General features: G+C 42.3%; 1 protein-coding gene across 4 annotated transcripts in view; it reads left to right on the top strand.

Moving 5' to 3' along the window:
- The window catches only part of LRRC20 (leucine rich repeat containing 20), a 152,233-nt gene that overhangs the window by 59,398 nt on the left and 73,055 nt on the right, over window positions 1-19,780 (top strand). For all 4 annotated transcript variants that reach the window (XM_073353591.2, XM_073353592.2, XM_073353596.2 and 1 more), the window contains one exon: window positions 1,618-1,747. In XM_073353591.2, the coding sequence (XP_073209692.2) occupies window positions 1,618-1,747 (130 nt within the window). The remainder of the gene's footprint in view (window positions 1-1,617; window positions 1,748-19,780) is intronic.

A 19,780-nucleotide genomic window follows, 5' to 3' on the forward strand; every position in this document is an offset into this window, starting at 1 on the left:
AAATAACTCGTGTTCCACTACTCATTATGAGGGTTGCTTCTAAGAATTTTTAAATGAGGCCATATGTCCTCATTTTGTCTACCTTTCACACATTCACACAGAATGTTTCAAAGACGCACTATAGGGAACCAAGTAGACATTCCGCCCTGGTGAGACAACAAAAATGGGACAACATATAATCAGGCGCAGATTAGCCACTAGGCCAACGGGGCCTATGCCCGGGTGCCCCGGCTCTGCCACCTGCCCAGTGCTCCTGTCAGGGAGTGGGGGCTTGCCCCACTCTGCATGCTCAGTGCTCCTGCTGGGGAGCCGGGTTAGGGCACCGGGGCTTGCCACACTCTGCCTGCCCAGCAAGCCCCCGTGCCCCAACCCGACTCCCTGGCAGGAGTGCTGGGCGGGGCTGGGAAAGCCCCCATGCCCCAATCACATTTCCCTGGCGGGAGCAGTAGGGGTAGGGAGACACACTGCAGATAGAAAGGATGGGGAGGGACCCCCACTTGTTCTGGGCGAGGGCCCCACAAACCCCTAATCTGCCTCTGCATATAATAAAGAAAATCCTCCAGAATTTAAGGAGAGTATCACAGGTTTTTCTTTTTCCTGTTGTACCCTTCCGCCACCTGTGCACAAAGGATAATCTAGTCCAACAGTTAAATATTCAGACGATTGTAGGGTCATGGGAGTCCTTGTGATTTAATATATAGTTAGGAGTTCTGACATCCTGAACAACTCAGATCTTCATGTGGGGCTCAATATGTGGGGCTTGGTGTTTTTGGTTTTGGGAAAAGGTGTTAATTTTTTTAATTTACATATTTATATTTAGTGTGAAAATTCAGTATTTAATTATTGGAAAAAATAGATTTAACAAAAGGTAGTCTAATATTAAGAATCTACAAATGTCTTTTTTTTTTATTTTGATAGCCATGACTGACCATTTTGATTTAAGAATATAACTCAAAGCAATTAATCATTTTAAAGATACATTTACTCATTTTGTAGTCTTTTGGATGGTGCAACAATAATGACAGTAACGAGTAATTAAGGGAGATTTAAAATTGAAGTTCATGGAGTCTGTTCATTAATTAAATTAAAAATTCAGAGTATTTTATGTAGTTACAGTGTAGTTACTTACATTAGTGGAAAGTACATGCAAATAACCGCTATTTCTGATTTAGTAATACTTCTCACTTACTTTGTACTATTGTAAATGACTACATAAAATGCAGGGCAATGGAGTATCTGACCCGTTGTAAAAATTCACTATTCACTGCAGAGTGGAGTAGAAAGGAAGTGGGGGAGGAAGGATGTTCCATGGTTTGAGTGCCAGGCTAGGACTTGGAAGACCTGGGTGGAAGTTCTCCCTCTGCCACAGACTTCCTGTGGGACCTTGGGCAAGTCACTTAGTTTCTCTGTGCCACAGTTATCCTCATTTTACAGATGGGGAAGTAGTTGTGAGGTTAAATGCAGCAGATTCCCCTTAATAGCAGTCCTGATTTTTACTTCTGATTAATAACATTTTACCAGGAATAAATCCTGTCCCATTGACTGCTATTTTTACTTGTCCCTTTCATGATATGTTAGCACACTGGACCCTCACTGTTTTTGTTTCCTCATTCACAGTTTCCTCTGTGGAAGTGCTTCCCTGGTGGGACTGGGTGCAGTGCCTGCATGGAGAAAAAGATGGGGGAAGCTGTAGCCAGAGTTGCCAGAAAGGTGAATGAAACAGTGGAGAATGGAGCAGACTCGCTAGGTGAGTTAATCAGTCTGGCTTTGCTCACAGTGTGAGTTGGTCCCATACAGAGGGGCCCTTCAACCAGGGACACTAGGCCATTATTCTCGGACTCAGTCATTTAAAAGGTTGTTACCAAGACAGCTGGAGAATGGTTTTTAGTTTTCCTACCAATCTGTTCCATTTATATTTTGAAAAATGTTGATTTCTCCATCTCCTGATCCATGTTTCCAAAGAGAGCAGAGGCCAACATGGCTTCTTTCACTTAACTTTGGCATGCGTGTGCTAGCATGCTTAATAATGTCATCAGGGATGTGCATGGTTCAGAAAATAGTGTTAATAATTAACTGTTTGCAGCAGGATACTTTAATTATTTTCATAATACAAAAGCTTTTTTTGTATTTATTTTCAATGAATTGTGCATTTTAAAAGTGCCAATTATTGCCAGGTTGGTTAGCTTTCTGGCAGAGATCCCTGTGTCATCTGTTTGGAGTAGAGACTGCAGCCTGCTGTGCCCCCAACCTGGTATGCTGACTAGTTCCTTTGTAGGAGGATGGAAATAATGTTCTCTTTGAAAATGTCAATCTGTTTGTAAACAGAGGGCTAGATTTTTGCCTTCTCAGTGTCCTATTTTACACCTCACTGGTGGTATAAAGGGCCTGCAGAGGGAGTGGAAGCAGCCCTTACAGACTGTCACAGGAAGGGTTTCCCACTGGAGCACAGAGCCAGCACAATTGTCCTGTGCTGGCCTTTAGTGCATCACAAGACCTTGTGGTATGGTAGGGGCGTGAGGAGGCATAGTTGGACCACACTGCCCGCTGACTATTCTGTGCTGGTGGGTGGCTCCATAAAGAGTCACTGTAGAACAACATCAGTTAGGGCAATTCCTGTGTCTGCCACGGACTGTTCTAGTCTCCAGCCATCTCCACAGTCTGTAAGGTAGAGAGGTGACACACAGCCATCTGTGTTCCAGCCCTTTTCTGTGCTGTGCTGAGCTCAGTTTTTGGCTGCTGTCCAAAATGAGAACCACAGTCTTTGTATTGTACATGGTCCTCCCCATCTGATTGTAGGGAGGTGTACAGTGAGTACAGAAACCAGTTATTCTTTCACTTCTGTCAACACTGTCATCTTCTGGTATGTCACAGGTGCAGTCTTTATTCAGAGTATAGAGTCCACCACTATAGATGACCTAGACAGTTAGCACTGGGGACATGTACAATCCCAAATCTATTAAAAAGGCAAATTTTACAACAATATCCTCAAAGTTAACTGTCAGCACCCCTTAATGAAATCAGAGAGGGCCATATAGTTGACTTAGCCCTATTTTATCTAGTAAATCATCTGTCCTTCATATTCAACACACATCAGTCATTAGTTTATGGTTTTCCACCCAGTAATGGGAATTGTCCATGTAGTTCGGGAATTAGGCCTACCAGGAAGACCACAGGTTCTTAGAAGGTTTAACTGATTCCTAGTTATCATTTAATTAATTTCTCTTTATCCCCTATCAGTGTCCTTGGATGCTTTTTAAGTTGGCTCTTTGTGTAGATACTTGGACATCCTATGTGCTGCCAGAAAGGTACATAAGCTCTGCAGGATACGGACTGTTTTTTTTTCCATCTGTATAACCTTTGACACAGTGGGACCTCAATCCTAAATGGAACCCTTGTACGCTACCATAATAAAGTATTAAGAATAAAAAATCTGGGCTTGATTGAAATGAAAATACCTCAAGAACAGTTGAACATCTTCTACAGCTGTTCTTTTTGCTCCTTCATCTATCAGTCTTCATGCCTAGCAGGGGAAATAAGAGAGCCGCTATACTTTCTTCTAAGGCATGGGAGCCTCACTTCATTCTGTAGCACATAACAGACTGATAGTGTGACTATGGTATGATCAGTTCAACAGCATGCTCCTGAGGAGCCCCGCTGCATGGGCCTTGTATCTTTTAGGCTTAGATGATAAGGAGGACATGGGCAATTTTAACATACTGTCACCAATATGGCTGAGATACTGGCAAGTTACTGTCTGCCCTTCACTCTTCTCCCTCTGGCACCCTTTGGAAGTTCTATCTTGGGTGGTCTCTCCCCATCCAGAGGTACTTTGAAGTAGAGGTATAAATGCCAGCTCAAGGAGACATACATGCATGCTAAAAATAGAGTTTAGCTGTGGTGGCACAAGCAGTGAGAGGGGCTAGCTGCCCCAAGTACATGCCTGTAAGAGATACTGAGAGCCCATTTCAGGTGGCTAGCCCATCCCGCTGCCCATGCTGCAGTTACTCTCTTTTTAGCGTGCTAGCTTGATCAGTGACTACAGTATATTGCCTTCAGCTGCAGTTTACACTTCCAGCTTGAAGAGTAGAGAACCTGACTGAGAGTAAGTCTAGATTTTTAAAAAAACATATAATGAATGGTATGGTAAAGCCCTAATTAAAAAAATTAAATCAGAGGACTGGCTTGCTTTAACTAAATCCTCATTGGGTCTAGTTACTACCTGCAACTTCTCTCCTTAGGCAGGTGGAAAGTGTTCTAAACACCCCACAGGCATAGCTGGTTGCCTAGATCAAATCTTCTTCTCCCAGGAAGAACATCCTTCCCTTAGCCAGCCCTCTGCCTTCTGGAGGTAGCCATCATAATGAGCTCCATCTGGGATGCTTACTGCTTCCCAGTGCCTACCTTAACCCTCTCCTTACTGCTTAGGTGCATGGCTTTGTAATTACCATCACACTCCGTTACCCTTTCTTGGCCTGATGGAAGCATTTGCTTCCCTACTCATTTAGAACTTTGTTCCCAATACCTTTCTTATTCTAGAAGATACTGTATAGTTCCTTGGCTCATCCAAAAATAAGCCCCTAGAGCTTACCATGACAGGCAAAGTGACAAGTGGAGGACCCACCTTTCTTCTCCAATTTGTGTTTTTCCAAGGGCACAGAAAAGGTGTTTATATCTCCATCCTCTTATTTAGGGAACTGCTTGATATCTGCTTTTAAACTGAGAGACCAACCCAACTAACAACTAATGGGTACTAGTGCCTTCAGTTCAGCCATGTCTTTCAAGACACTGACTTCTCTCTGTCTTTCTGGGTTTGCTCAGTTTCTGGAAACTGGAACTTATCCCATGCGCTCCTGTTGAAACAGACTTTTTCTCAGGCTCTCATACCTCATGCTAATGATGCTCTTCCTGTTCCCAGTCATCCTGCCTACATCATTCCTTCATCTTAACAGCACGCTTCATGCTCTTCAGTGGCATGACAACACCACACCAGTGATGTCTTTTTACAGTTCTGGTTACCTGGCTGCTTTCTGTTTTATCCACCAGTTTGTCAGTTTCCCTTGCTTCACCGCAACCATGGATCTCCAACTCCTAGATTTTCTCCCAATTTTTGGGGCATTCAGCAAAACCTGGGACAGTCCTCACTAAAAGCTTCACTTTTTTCTTTTGTTAAAGCTTGTAGTATTCGCAAGAAAGCAGGGAGTCTCAAGTTTCAGTGAAATGCTTTTATTTAGCAAGTGTATTAATGACATGATGGGATGAAACTGGATGCAGTATCTTACTCAGTAAGCTCTTAAACTTTGTCTTCTTCCATGTCTCTTTAGTAGGTTTTTCAGCAGAAAATTGGGTTTTGTCTATATGAAATTTTTTACCAAGTGTCTGCTTTCCACAGAAAATTTCAGTATTCTGTTGAAAACCAAAACATTTTGGGTTTTTGGCCAAAAAATCCTGATATTTTGACAGGTCTGACCTTAGGCATGGGTACCAGAGCAGTTGCCCAGGTTGCCAATTGCCAGGGTAGCAAATCAACTGGGGAGGCACCTCATCATTTAGCTGGTCAGGTGCAGGGAGTAAGATGGCATCAAAAACATTTTCCATCATGGACAGCAAAACACGTAGGGGTAGCCCTGTTTTATGATTCAAATGCTGCTGTGGTGTCTCACAGAAGTAGTAGATCAGGTGTCTTTATGCTCCCATTCTTCTCAATGGAACTGGGCAAGGCTTTCTGTCTGACCTGCATCTCCTTTGATGTACCATGGTTAGTGACTCCTACGTGCACTCCCACCCTTCATCGAGAATGGAGAAGAGTGGTGTATGGAGAAGAGTGGTGGGAGATGTAGTTTGGCCAGAAAGTAAGACCCATAGAGGAGAATGACAACTCCCATGAGGCATGACAGCACCATGTTGAATCAAAATATTTCAGTCTGGGGACAAAATACTTCACTGAAAAGGCAGACTTTTCTGGGAGAGACTATTTTCCAGCTAGCTCTACTCTGTCTAGCCTGGTTCCTGTTAAAGGTCTTCAGGGTACTCCAGATGGCACTATGACACAAAGCCTTGATAGATATGTTACTCTCCTTTCCTCTCAATACTCTGTTAGCTCCTCCACAGCTTGGAAAAGTACATAGACACGGGTCTCATGCAGTGTTCGCTCTCATTTTTTACATCCATGTGTGGAATGAATTTTGTTATGTGCACCAATATGGAGGTGGTGGGGGTGGGGCCAAGGGGTTTGGAGTGGCGGGGGGGCTCAGGTCTGGGGCAGAGGGTTGGGGTGTCGGGGGGTGCAGGCTCTGGCTGGGGGTGCGGGCTCTGGGGTGGGGCTGGGGATGAGGGGTTTGGGATGCAGGCTCAGGGATGGGGCAGAAGGTTGGGGTGCAAGGGGGTGCAGGCTCTGGGGTGGGGCCATGGATGAAGGCTTTGGGGTGCAGGCTGCCCTGGGGCTGCAGCAGGGAGATAGGACTTCCCCCAGCCCTCTCTTGCCCCAGCAGCTCGGGGCCGGGTGAGAGTTGCCTCTCCCCAGCCGCGGCAGCTCCAGCAGGGTGGGGCTGGGCTGGGCTGGGCTGGGTCAGGGGAGGGGCTCTTCTCCCCACCTGCGAGGCCCTTGATAGCCTGCTGCATGGCCACATAGCTTACAGGGAACTTAGGTCTCATGCTCAATCTCATCCAAAGGTAAATTTAAACAAAATAAACCTCTTTATTCACCAAGTGTTTGTTTGTTTCTTTAAGCAACAAGGTTGATATATTTATGGAAATTTTTACTAGCTACATAAAAGAGCATCCATCCTAAGCTCTGGGTGTTCTTGACAAACTCTTGATAAGTTATACATAAGACTTTACAGTTGGACCACTAATACCACTACTGCAACAGCAGTATACATTTAACAATAAATCCCTACCAGCAAAACTACCTTTGAGTTTCAATCTCACCCTTCTATATATGTACCAATTTTGACAACTTTCACAATATTTGTTTTTTCTTAAAGCTCCAGCTCTGAGAATCACACAATTCTGGGAATCACATCTTTAATGAAAAGAAAGGTCAAGTTTCTAATTCCCTTAGTTTTGCACAGAAAACTTGAAAATGTGATTTGTGTGTACCCTGAAGGCACAGAAACCAGAAAGCAAATAAAAAGCACCCCACATTTTTTTTTTTTTTACTAAAAATCTCATGATTTTTTGGGAGCCTGACTCTTGATTTATATATGCTCTGGTTTGGCAATACTGGTATATTTAGACAGACTTCTGCCTGAATAAGGGCTGAGTACAGTCTGTCAGATTTGGCCTACTGGGTATTGAAAATGTGTTGTACAAAGGTGGTGGACATAGAACTGACAAGTTTAAATTCCACCAGAACAGTCCTCAGGTCTTACTGACCACATTTCAGAGAAAATGTGTGCCTCTCTATGTCAGTAGTTTAGGCTGATATGTATGTTATTTTTTTAAAAAAGTAAAAGGTTAAAGTTAAGGCTGAGTGGTGGATCAGAAGTTGCCTTGAAGTTATAGGAGATGGTCATTTATTACTCGGCAGTGGGGAATTGGTGAAATTCACTGTATTGTGGCATGAACTGGCTTAGTAATATGTCTCTAGACTTTATAACATTTAATTTAAAAAATATATTTGTGTAAAGAAGCTCAATCTATTTCATTTATCCAAGAGAAAGTTAAGAGATGACTTTACCTCCGGGGTAAAAGATTACCAATAGTAGGCGGGCTCTTTAATTTAGCAGACAAAGGCATAACAAGATAAAATGTCTGGAAGCTCAAGCTTGATAAATTCAGGCTAGAAATAAGCAGTACATTTTTACCAGTGGTAAAAATTACCAGAAATTTCCAGATTACCAGATAATCATTGGAATATCTCAACAAGGAATGTGGTTCATTCTCTGTCACTTGGTGGGGAATTGGTCACTTTAAATCAAGACTGGATATCCTAAATAATATGCTACAGCTCAGCCAGAAATTATGGGTTTAATGCAGGAATTGCTGGGTAAAATTCTGTCAGACTTGGATGATTAAAGTCGTCATTTCTGGCCTTACAAAGTATAAATCTATTGGGAGATTTAAAAATATTTAGGTGCTAGCTGTATTAAATGTCAACACCCTATTACCCTTAACAACCTTTTAACAAACCTCAGGATCTACCCTGCAAACACTTACTCTCATGCTTGATTTTTCTCATGTCCTAATGAGGTCTCTTTCTCCAAAATCTTAATTAGTCACTGCAGTTAAATAGGTTTGTTTTAAACAAAAAACAAGAGTCAATAACTTCCCTTCTTAGATACTCAACTTTCACTTTCTTTCCTCTTGTGATATCACAATTTTACTAGTTCTCCAATCACTATAAACTGTTCTAGACTATACAGGACTTGACTTTCCACTTTAATGAACAAAGCGGGGGAAAAAACCTCTCTCTTTCTTTAAAAAACAAACAAACAAAAAACAACAACAACCAACCAAACAAAAATACCTTTCAGGCCTTCTTTATACGTCAGAAAAAAGCAAAAAAGTATGCAGAATCCTTTTTTGTTTTTTGTTTTGCCTTTTTGCAGGTTACTGTTAATCCCAAATTTATCTTTACAAATGAATTCCCATTCAGGGAGATTGCAGGAAGAGAACCAACGCATTGGCAATGATGTGACGTTTGGCAATGGATTTCTTTCTTTGAGGGACCTGAGACCGAGAGAGATGACTGGCGACTACTTGTGAATACTTAAATATTAAAATAATTTAAAACAACATAAAGACAAGTCAGAAATATTGGTGTTCTCAATCAAACCTGTAATTGACTTGATTCAGTTTGCATAGAAATCCAGTAGGTGGTGCAGTTTCATTTCTGAACAATGGCTAAAACTAGGTTATTTGATGAATTCACCTCATTCTCAGATTTCCCCCCCAGACACGCACACATACACTGACAGTGGAAAAATGAATGAGGATATTTTGAAACTGGATTCCAATGCAGGCTTATCACTTCTGATTATTGCAAGACCAAATTTTGCTGTTTATAATTAAAGACTTGCTGCTGTTTCTCTGTTTTTTTTCTTTAATTCCTGTCAAGTTTTCCTTATACTATCACTTCATATAGCTTTATGTTGTTCTAATATAGATTGCCTTGGAAGTAAGAATAAATCATTGGCTTTGATATTTCATTTTGATGACAAAAATTAATAGCAAAATAAGAACAGAATGGCTAATGAGTATTTCTGACTGAAGGGAACCTGTTCTGGTCCCCTTAGCAAATTTAGGACCCATAATTCACTGCTATAGGGTTAGACAGTGCAATGGTAAAATCATCTGAATCCTGTCTGTTCAGACAGCTTCTTATATGCGGGAAACTGCTACAAAGTATGTTGGTATAGATGCAACCTATGCACCTGATCTAAAGCCCACTGAAGTCAATGTAATTACATTGCTTTTAATGGGCTTTGAATCAGGCCCTATAAATTAGCAGATGAATATTGTTTCCAATGACATTATTAGAGAATTTTAAACTTTGGTCACTGATTCTTGTCATGTCTAGTGCTCACTCAGCCTGTGTGGAAAAAGTCCTATACAAAGAATGACACCAGTAGGGTTCTGTAGGAAATTACTGAAGGTTGTAATTTTCTATTAAATTCTGTAAAACTTGTCCAAAAGGGAGCTGTCCCCATGACCTTACTGTCTGCTGGTAAGAGTCTGGCAATGGTAGTATTTCCTGGGGGCAGTCTTTTACCCTTTGGCTCTGACCAAGTGCTCCAGGTCAGTTAAGCCCCTTCTTCCCCCCCCCTACCCCCCTGCACCAGGGAGTAAATGTACAACAGTGATTTATACCTAAAATAGCAAGTGACCCTTTAAATAAAGAAAAATATTAGAAAAATCGAGAGAAAACCATACTGAATCAAAACTAAACTATAGAAAATAGCATCTCATCTAAACAGCACAGCCAGATAAGGTACGCTCTTGCAGTCACAGATTTAAGATAACTAGGGTGTAAATAAGGACTCAGGTTTGTCCAAGTGCCCCAGTTATATCCCCATCTTCACCCCCTAGATCCATTGTATGTCTGTCCCAGTGTTGTTCTACATTGAGTGGAACTCTGTCTTTGCTTATTAAACAGTATGTGTTTCCATCCTCTGTCTCTTCATGTATTCTTTAAAAACTCTTAAAATCTTGCTTATATGTTAGCTTTCCTCTGCATACACCTTTGTTAAACAAAGTCCATTTGCACGCTATCACGCTGTGTAGGTACTTTGGGAGCGTGTGTATCTCCTGTCACTGTAGTACCTGAGCAGCTAACAGATATTAATGAGTTTATACTCACTGCACCTCTGTGAGGTAGTAAGTAATATTATCAGATGAGGAAATTTAGACATGGAAATGTTAAGATTTATGCAAGGAAGATTGGCAGAGTTGGAAATTGAACCCAGGTCTCCTAAATTCCAGTACCCTGCTGTAATCAGAAGACTATTTTCCCTCCTTCTTGTCTGTGTTTCCCTCAAGTATCAGCTAGGAAAGCATCTTTTTTTAGTTCCAGTCATAGGTAATTATATTTTTCTATAATTCCCTATTTCTTATTAATACTAATCTATATTGAATTTAATTTCTTGATGGGCAGTCTTTCCCATCACAGGAATACTGGATTGTTTAACTGAAGTGTCAGATGAAAGATACATATTGTTATTCATAAAAATAATTTGGACCTGTCCTATAAAATAATTGACTGTGATCACAATTTAATGCAGTATTGCTCATCTTATTCTTAAGAACATGAAAGAATATGATGGGTGGAAAAATATATGCTTGAGGGCTAATTGGACACTCACATTATTTGTGTGAAACTCTTTGAATATTTTATAGTGGAATTACACTGAAATCATATGAAGTATGATAATTCATGGAAACCATGGACTCCATTGTAGACAGGAATATCTCAATTGTGGGGTCAAGATCCCAAAAGACACACACAATGTTTAGGAGGTAGGATGGTAAAACTAGTTGACTCAGTAAGAGTTGATAAGAATTAGGGTCAAAGGCTGGATCAGACTCCTATTGAAGTCAAGCAGTCTCTCTCTCTCTCTCTCTTGACTTTAGTGGGAACTGGATCAGCACCAAAGCAGATTTTCTATGATGTACTGATACCTTTCTAGCTCCCCACATTTTATCTTATGTGAGCCAGCAAGCAAAATGAAATAAACAAGAATTATTTGCACACAAGGGGTAACATTCATCCCTTTGCAGAGGGCCAGCACAAAGCCTGTGCATCACTGAAGTCCCACTCTTAATTCCATGTAAGAACTGTTTTGAGGACATAAAAGTGCACAGCCCTTCTGCACAGGAGTCAAGTTCACCCAAGATTCATTTTACTTTATTGTTTACGCTTGTTAGCGAGAGATCCCCAGCTCAGTTGAGGTTGCTGTCCAAACTAGGAGCTGGAAAGGAAAATTGACATCTGCCTCAGTTTCCTTTTGCACCTTGCCCACTAAAGAGTAAACTCCTTCAGCTCAGCATTTTGGTGTTGCAACTCCCTACATATTGACCTAGGATCCTGAAGGAAAACTGAGGAGGATCCATGTGTGAAGATCTTATCATAGAAGTGGCACAATCTTCATCACATGGAACCTAACAAAAAAGTGAAATGCCTCAAAATGGATAAAGGGGAGGCAAGGAATTTCTTAAAATGGCATAAAATATGAGGAAAGGCAGAAAGAGGATCTGGACATAAATAGATGGAGGAAATACTAGAGAGAAAAGAGATTTATTTTTCAAGAAGAGGGACAGATTGGCAGAGAAGCAAGTACTTTGTCCATATTAAGTTACAATCATTTCATTTTCCACTTTCAGCCTTGGATATGGAGAGTTTTCTGATACTGTTTAAATATTATGACTAGAGAAGTAATTTTGAGACTGCACCTGGATTTATCAGGAGAATGCAGACGATATGATAATCTGGGCTCAAGTAAAGCATTTCATACTGTGCCTCAAAATATCAGAATGAAAAAATTATTTCATTATCAGCACTGCCCCCAGCACGAACATATGGTGGAAGAAATATAAGCAGAACGTAATCATTAGAATTGGGTGAGTAACTGGCAGCCGGTAACATTCACATCTGCTTAGGAGTTGCTGCACGTTGTATAAATTCATTATTCAAATATTGCTAAATGTCACATGGTGACTGGCCCTCTAAGGGGAGATGAGGTCAGCCCTTCCTGTGACACGTTTAGCTCACCTCACCATGTGCAGAAAATGAGCAAAATCACATGGCAGGCAGGTCAAGAGACTAAAGGCCTTCTGGGTTGGAGATGAAATAAACGCGGAGAGCCAGAAGAGAAAGAAGGGAGACTCCAAATAGGAAGTCCTGAGCATTAGGGGTCAGCAGAGAGAGACTCAGAGGAGTCCATGAGAGCCTGCGGGGTGAAAGTGAAGCCCAGAGGGTGGTCTGAAGAGGGTCTGAAGTTTGAGAGGGAAGTCATACAAATAGACCCTCAGGAAGGAGGGGCTGTGGCTAGCTTTAGACTATGTGTTGAACATTGTTTTGGACTTGGATACCCTAAAAGTGGTGGACTTTTTCTGTGTGACTTAGCTGGAGGGTGAACTCACTGCAGCAACCAAACCAGACTGGCAGGTTAGAAGATTCAAGCTGAGTGAGGAGAAACTGAGGCAGAGGCCAGCTTGAAACCAGACTGGGTAGGTGGTACTGCTACACTGAATAATTCATAGTCTGCAGATTAATTCCCAGCCATCCCAAATGAGACAGGAAGGAGATGGGGCTATAGCTGAGTCCCTTCCCCTCCCTTTGCACTGACAAATAGAGTTGGCTGCTTACAGAAGGGAGAGCTTGCTGTTCTCACCTAAGAGGAGTGATCCCTCAGCCTGTGTGCCAGGGAGCTCAAGACACATGTGCTCCTGAGTGGTAAGCACTCCAGTGTGGGCCTAGCCCTTTAGAGGACAGCTAAGGGGAGCATTTTTCACCTTCCTCTGTAGCGTGGGGCACAGGTCACTTGCTGGAGGATTCTCTGCACCTTGAAGTCTTTAAACCAAGATTTGAGGACTTCAGTAGCTCAGACATAGGTTAGGGCTTTGTTATAGGAGTGGGTGGGTGAGATTCTGTGGCCTGCATTGTGCAGGAGATCAGACTAAACTATCATAATGGTCCCTTCTGACCTTAAAGTCTATGATTCATAGGAACAAATTTAAGGAGCCAAACATACGTTGTAAGTCAACACACTCCAAGGAGGGTGGGGAGGTAATAGTATTTAAAGGGTTCAATGTCCGAGAGGGGAAAAAATATTGCGTAGAGCAGTCCAAGGGAAAATAAGGAGGAGTAATGGAATTAAAACAAGGATGATTTAAGCTGAACTTCAAGAACATGTGGATGGTAAGGCCAATTAGTCTGTGGAATGATCTCCCAAAGGAAATGGTGGAAGACTCGCTGCCTGAGTAGCTTAACATTAGCCTGGACGGAGTACTGAAAAATTTCAAAGAATCATAGAAATGAAGGGCTGGAAGGGAGCTCGAGAAGTCATCAAGTCCAACCCCCACTGCACTGAGACAGGACCAAGAAAACCTAGACCATCTCTTGCAGGTGTTTGTCCAACCAGTTCTTAGAAACCTGCAGTGATGGGGATTCCACAACCTCCCTTGGAAGCCTATCCCAGAATTTAACAACTCTTTTAGTTAGAAAGTTTTTCCTAATGTCTAATCTAAATCTCCCTTGCTACACATTAAGCCCATTACTTCTCATCCTACTTTCAGTGGACATGGAGAACAACTGATTACCTCATCTTCATAACAGCCCTTAACATATTTGAAGCCTGTTATTGCTCCCCGCTCAGTCTTCTTTTCTGAAGACTAACATGCCTAGTTTTTTTAACCTTTCCTCAGGTCAGGTTTTCTAAAACTTTTAACATTTTTGTTGCTTTTCTCTGGACTCGCTCTAATTTGTCCACATCTTTCCTAAAGTATATTGCCCAGAATTGGACACAGTACTCTGGCTGAGGCCTCATAGAATTTCAGGGTTGGAAGGGACCTCAGGAGGTTATCTAGTCCAACCTCCTGCTCAAAGCAGGACCAATCCCCAGCTAAATCATCCCTCACCAGTGCCAAGGAAAGGAGGACCATTATCTCCCATGTCTTACATAGGATACTCCTGTTAATACACCCCAGAATGATGTTAGGCTTTTTCCCAACTGTGTCACATTGTTGACCCATATTCAATTTGTGATCCATTATAACCCCCAAATCCTTTTCAGCTGAACTACCAACTAGCCAGTAATTCCCCACTTTGTAGTTGTGCATTTTTTGCTTCCTAAGTGAAGTACTTTGCACTTGTGTTTTATTGAATTTATTTTTGTTGATTTCAGAACAATTCTCCAATTTGTCAAGGTCATTTTGATTTCTAATCCTGTCCTCCAAAGTGCTTGCAACCTCCCCTTCCCCCAAGCAATATGTCATCTGCAAATTTTATAAGCATCTTCTCCACTACATTATCAAAGTCATTAATGAAAATATTGAATACTACTGGGCCCAGGACTTACCCCTGCGGGACCCCATTAGATACGGCTCCCAATTTGTCAGCAAACCATTGATGACTACTGTTTGAGTATGGTCTTTCAAACAGTTGTGCGTCCACCTTATGCACCTTATAGTAATTTCATCTATACCACATTTCCGTAGTTTGCTTATGAAAATTTCATGTGGGACTGTGTCAAAAGCCTTACTGAATCAAGATCTATCACATCTACTGCTTCCCCCCATCCATTAGGTCAGCAACTCTGTCAAAGAAGGAAATTAGGTTGGTTTGGCATGATTTGTTCTTGACAAATCCATGCTCTCTCTTCCTTATAACTGTATTATCCTCTAGGTTCTTACAAATTAATTGTTTAATAATTTGTCCCAGCATCTTTTGAGGTATCGAAGTTAGGCTAACTTGTCTATAATTCCCTGGGTCCTCTTTGTTTAGTCTCTAAGGTGCCACAAGTACTACTTTTCTTTTTGCGAATACAGACTAACACGGCTGTTACTCTGAAACTTCTTAAATATAGTTACTATGGCTTGGTCAACGTAAGGCAACTTGCATCGACCTAATTATGTCAGTGTACACACTACAGCCTTGCTCCAACCGATGTAAGTGCCCTACTACAGTGGCATAACTGCACCTCCAAAAGAGGCGTAGGCCTTATGTCAGTATAATTAGGGTGATGCAGTGCCTGTGTAGACACTGTGTTTACTTATCCCAGGCTCCCCGTGGTGGTTAGTGGGAAGCCAAGAGCCTGGACCAGGGGGGCAGCTGGCTCCTGGTGGGGAGCCGAGAGCCTGGGCTCTCAGCCCCCTTCCCCCCCCACTGCCCATCTTAAGTTGGTGGAAGGGCCCCTGGTGAGGACAAACACCACCAACAGAAGGAGGGTAGTGTGTGCATGTACTACCACAGTATGTTTCTAGTGTAGACTTGCCCTATGTTTGCCATTCTCCACACCTCTGGGACCTTGCCTGCCCTCCAGGAGTTCTCAAAGGTAATTGCTAATGGTTTTGAGATTGCTTCAGCTAGTTCCTTAAGTACCTTAGGATGAATTTCATCAGGCCCTGCTGACTTGAATACAATACATTTAACTTAGCTTAATATTCTTTTACCTGTTCTTTCCCTTTTGGCTTGTGTCCTTTCCTCCTTGTTGTTAATATTAAGTGCGTTGAGTATCTGGTTGCCATTAACTTTTTTAGTTAGCAAAATAGGAATTAAGCACCTCAACCTTCTTGATGTCGTCATTTTTTAGTTCTCCTTCCACAGTGAAGTAGAGGACTTGCACTTTTCTTTGTCTGTCTCTCGCTCCTAATGTATTTAAAGAACTTCTTGTTGTCTTTTATGTCCCTTGCTAAGTGTAACTCATTTTGTGCCTTTGCCATTCTGATTTTGTCCCTACATGCATGTGTTATTCTTTTTTACTCCACCTTAGCAATTTGTCCATGTGCCACTTTTGGTAGGATTACTATTTGATTTTCAGGTCATTAAAGAACTCCTGATGGAACCATATTGGCCTCTTGCTGTCCTTCCTGTGTTTCCTTTGCTTCAGGGTAGTTTGAAATTGTGCTTTTAATATTGTCCCTTTTGAGAAATAGCTAGCTCTCCTGAATTCCTTTATCCCTCAGATTTTCTTCCCATGGGGAGCTTACCTGTCATTTCTCTGAGTTTGTTCAAGTCTTCTTTTTTTAAGTCCATTGTCCTTATTCAGCTGATCTCACTCTTTCCTTTTCTTAGAATCATAAAATCTAAATTTCTTAATCATTTTCATCCAAATTGCCTTTCACCTTCAGATTTGCTACCATTCTCTTGGTCAGAATGAATTCTAAAATTCCTGAAAATTTGTCCCAAATACATTGCAAGAACTTACTGGAAATTTTGTGTTTTGCCTTTAAGTTTCTCCAGGGGGCAGTGGGGCTCAGGCTTCCAGCTTCAGCCTTGGGGTGGTAGGTGGCAGGCTCCAGCCATGGGCTCTGACCACGGTGCTTTGGGCTCTGGATTTTGGCTGCGCAGCGGCTGGCTCCATCTCCCGGCTGCAGGGCTCAGGTCTCGCCACACCACTCCTGGTCCCTGCTGTCCGCCTCCCCAGGCCCTCACCCATCCATCCCATCATCCCTGGCCCCTGCTGCCTCCCTACCCACCTCTCCATACAAGGCTTAATTTGTCCCCCGGCTTGACAGGGCTGAGTAAGTCTCCTTCTGTGAAAAGTGATGTTTGTATGTTTATTAGTATCACTTTTCACTGCCTCCCAGCTAGCTAACAAGTCTGCTGCTGTGAAAAGTGATACTAACATACAAATATCACTTTGCACAGAAGCAGACTTACTGGCTAGCAAGTCTAAAAATAAAAATTCAACCAAAAAAAACAGAAGAAATAACAACAAAAAAGCCAAGAACATGCAAAGCATCTTATTTGTGTTTCTATTCTGTTTAGGTCCAGTAAAGAATAGAGACCATTGTACATTATTTTTATTACTGAGTCTGCAAAAGAACCCCTACATAAATAAATTGCTATGATTTGGACCTGTGTATATTTATTTGTTTTTCTAAAATTAATTATTTTAGGAAAAACTGACATAGTGGCCACCAGCAAAAGTTGGTGGCCACACTCTGAGGCCACCAAAAAATTCGTTGTGAAAAGCCCCGCTCTAGCTCATGTATCATCAGTGATGAAGACTCTGCAGGTGAAAGCCTGTGCTCAGTTGCACCTGTGCCAGCCTCTTACATCTTTACTTATCCGAGTAAAGCAACTGGAATGCAATTGAGTTCCACAGGTACTGCAGTTGGAATCTGGTTCTCAATTGTGTCCATGAAGCATGAGCTCACGGTTTCCTATCTGTGATGGCTCTGCAGGAAAAGCCATACAGTGTTGTCACGAAAGTCAGCAAAGGTGATTCTGAATCTGTATGGGGAATGGGCCTGTTGCATTAAACAGGGGCTACTTACACATAGTTCCTGTTTCAGAATAGAAATGCCCTTTGAATCTGGCTTATGTAAAGCCTTCTGGCACAATTAAAGGCCCATCATTTTGAACATAAGAATGGCCCTACTGGGTCAGACCAAAGGTCCATCTAGCCCAGTAACCTGTCTTCTGACAGTGGCCAATGCCAGGTACCTCAGAGGGAATGAACAGAACAGGTAATCATCAAGTGATTCATCCCCTGTCGTTCATTCCCAGCTTCTGGCAAACAGAGGCTAAGGACACCATGAGGAGGAGGAGAGCTTCTAGAACAAAGGATTTCCCATCTTCTGATACTTACACATTTTCCTTAGCATTGGTAAAGTGGGAGGGATAGAGACAAAGACAAAAAGATGGATAAGTGTTTATCTGCATATTTAAAAATCAACATGAATTTGAAGTGTGGGATTATGATTGTAGAGACAACATGGATTATGTGATGAATGGGGACTTAGGTCATTAATCACTGTGTGTTTACACTGTAAACTGAGGCAGATTGTTTTTCACTTGGGATTAACCTCAAAGTGATTATAAGAATTCAAGTTTATCAAAACCAGCAGTGCTTCTTGCATACTATGCTTTGTTCTGCTAAACATGCCTGTGTACAATAGTAGATAGAGTACTGTATTCGTCTGTAATGCAAATTTAGAGTGGAGATAGATGTGAGTAGGGGCTTGAGGGAGCTAAGGAGAGAAATTCAATGAACAGCAACATACTGGAAAGGCAGATTTTGATTACTTGCCTTCTGAAGTGGGCAGTTTGATAGCATCACAGAACAATTCCCCATACTCTCCTAAAAAGGAAACCAACTCTCTATTCCACTAAGGCCCTCTAATCACTTCTCAGGAGGCAAAATCACATGAAGTGCTTTTTGCTCAAGGAAGTTCTGAGATACTTGATATATTTTTATAGGTGTTCTGGGGCTCTCACCACAATACATTAGGGAGGTGTAATCCATCTTTCCCCTCATTTCCCCCAGAGAGATAGAAGAGCAACAGATGCTATACTTGACATTCACCAAAAGGCCAAGGGAAATTATTGATCCTTGCTAAGAGTAGCAGGAGGGGCATGTTCCATTGTCGGTGAGGCACAATCCAAAACAACAAACTGACTGATAGCAAAGACCAGTGGCTAGCCAGATCAGTTTTAACAGCAGAAATATAAATCATCGCTTCTAGTTTACGTTTCTGCCAGTTTAAATGGATGGTATCAATGGGAGGCTACAGCTGTACTGTGGAGCAGCAACACTGCCTCCTCCTGCAGGCAGCCAGTACAAGCCCAAAAGAGTGTGGTGTTGGTCAGGGAGGAGTAAGGGCAGGATGGCTGAGGAATCTCTAATTCATTACATACCCATTGCAGCCTCTACTAACAGGATTCCTATAGACTTCCTGGGTAAAAAATAACCTTCCTTGCCCAGGGGTGAATGCCCTCTCCTCCTGTGGTGCAGGCATCCTTGCTGGCAGCTCCCTGTGCCAGTGAATCTTGCCCCTACATGTAAGGGGACTGGGTTCCTATCTCTCAGCAGCAGCCACTCCCCTTGCTCCTGTCTGCCTGACCACATGTAAGTTGTTAAATGGCGCATTATAAGCTGCAGAGCTTTCAGGCCAGCCACAAGTACTTTGTATCAGAAGCTTATTGTACAGCTTGTGCGTGTACTGCATGTATCTCCCAGGTACCTGTTCCATCTCACCACTCTGGCCTACGTCATGGCTCCCCTGAAGTCCCTTTGTGCTGGTGCCATGGAGCCACAAAGCAGCCGCATATTCCCCTGGTGCAATACCTTGGTTCAGGAAGCCATCTATCTACAGGAGCCAGAGGGCTAGCTCTGTGCCAACCCTTGGAGGAGGCTCTATTCAGGAACTGAGGGGCATTTCATGGGTGGGAGGGGGAACGGTTGGGGGTTCTTGCATCCCAGCAATTTTAATCACTGTAATATCCCATGGGAGTCATTGCCGCAGGAGCACAAGCTAGAGTTTTGGGTGAGGAAAAAGCCCTCAGACGAAATGTCACTGTCCTTGCTGTGAAAAAGTCGATGAGGTGGAGAAATTGCATCCACAAAGCAAAAACTAATATATTCTCATATCTCTAGGTAAACTTTAGGCTGTAATAATCCTCTTGCACAGTCTTGAGCTCCTCTCAGTAAGGAATGTCCCCTGTTAAATGCAAACTGATACTGCACCAGTAACGTTAGGAGTGTGACAATTTGTCTCTTCTTATGCTGTTCTCTAATTCTTATGGATAGAATAAAATGTATGAACATGGTAGTAACTTGAAGCATTCTGTGCACACTATCCTGCTCTGCATGTTTGTGTCCTTTTTTCTTTGTTT

This window comes from Lepidochelys kempii, chromosome 7 (assembly GCF_965140285.1).
Source record: "Lepidochelys kempii isolate rLepKem1 chromosome 7, rLepKem1.hap1, whole genome shotgun sequence".
NCBI lineage: Eukaryota > Metazoa > Chordata > Testudines > Cheloniidae > Lepidochelys > Lepidochelys kempii.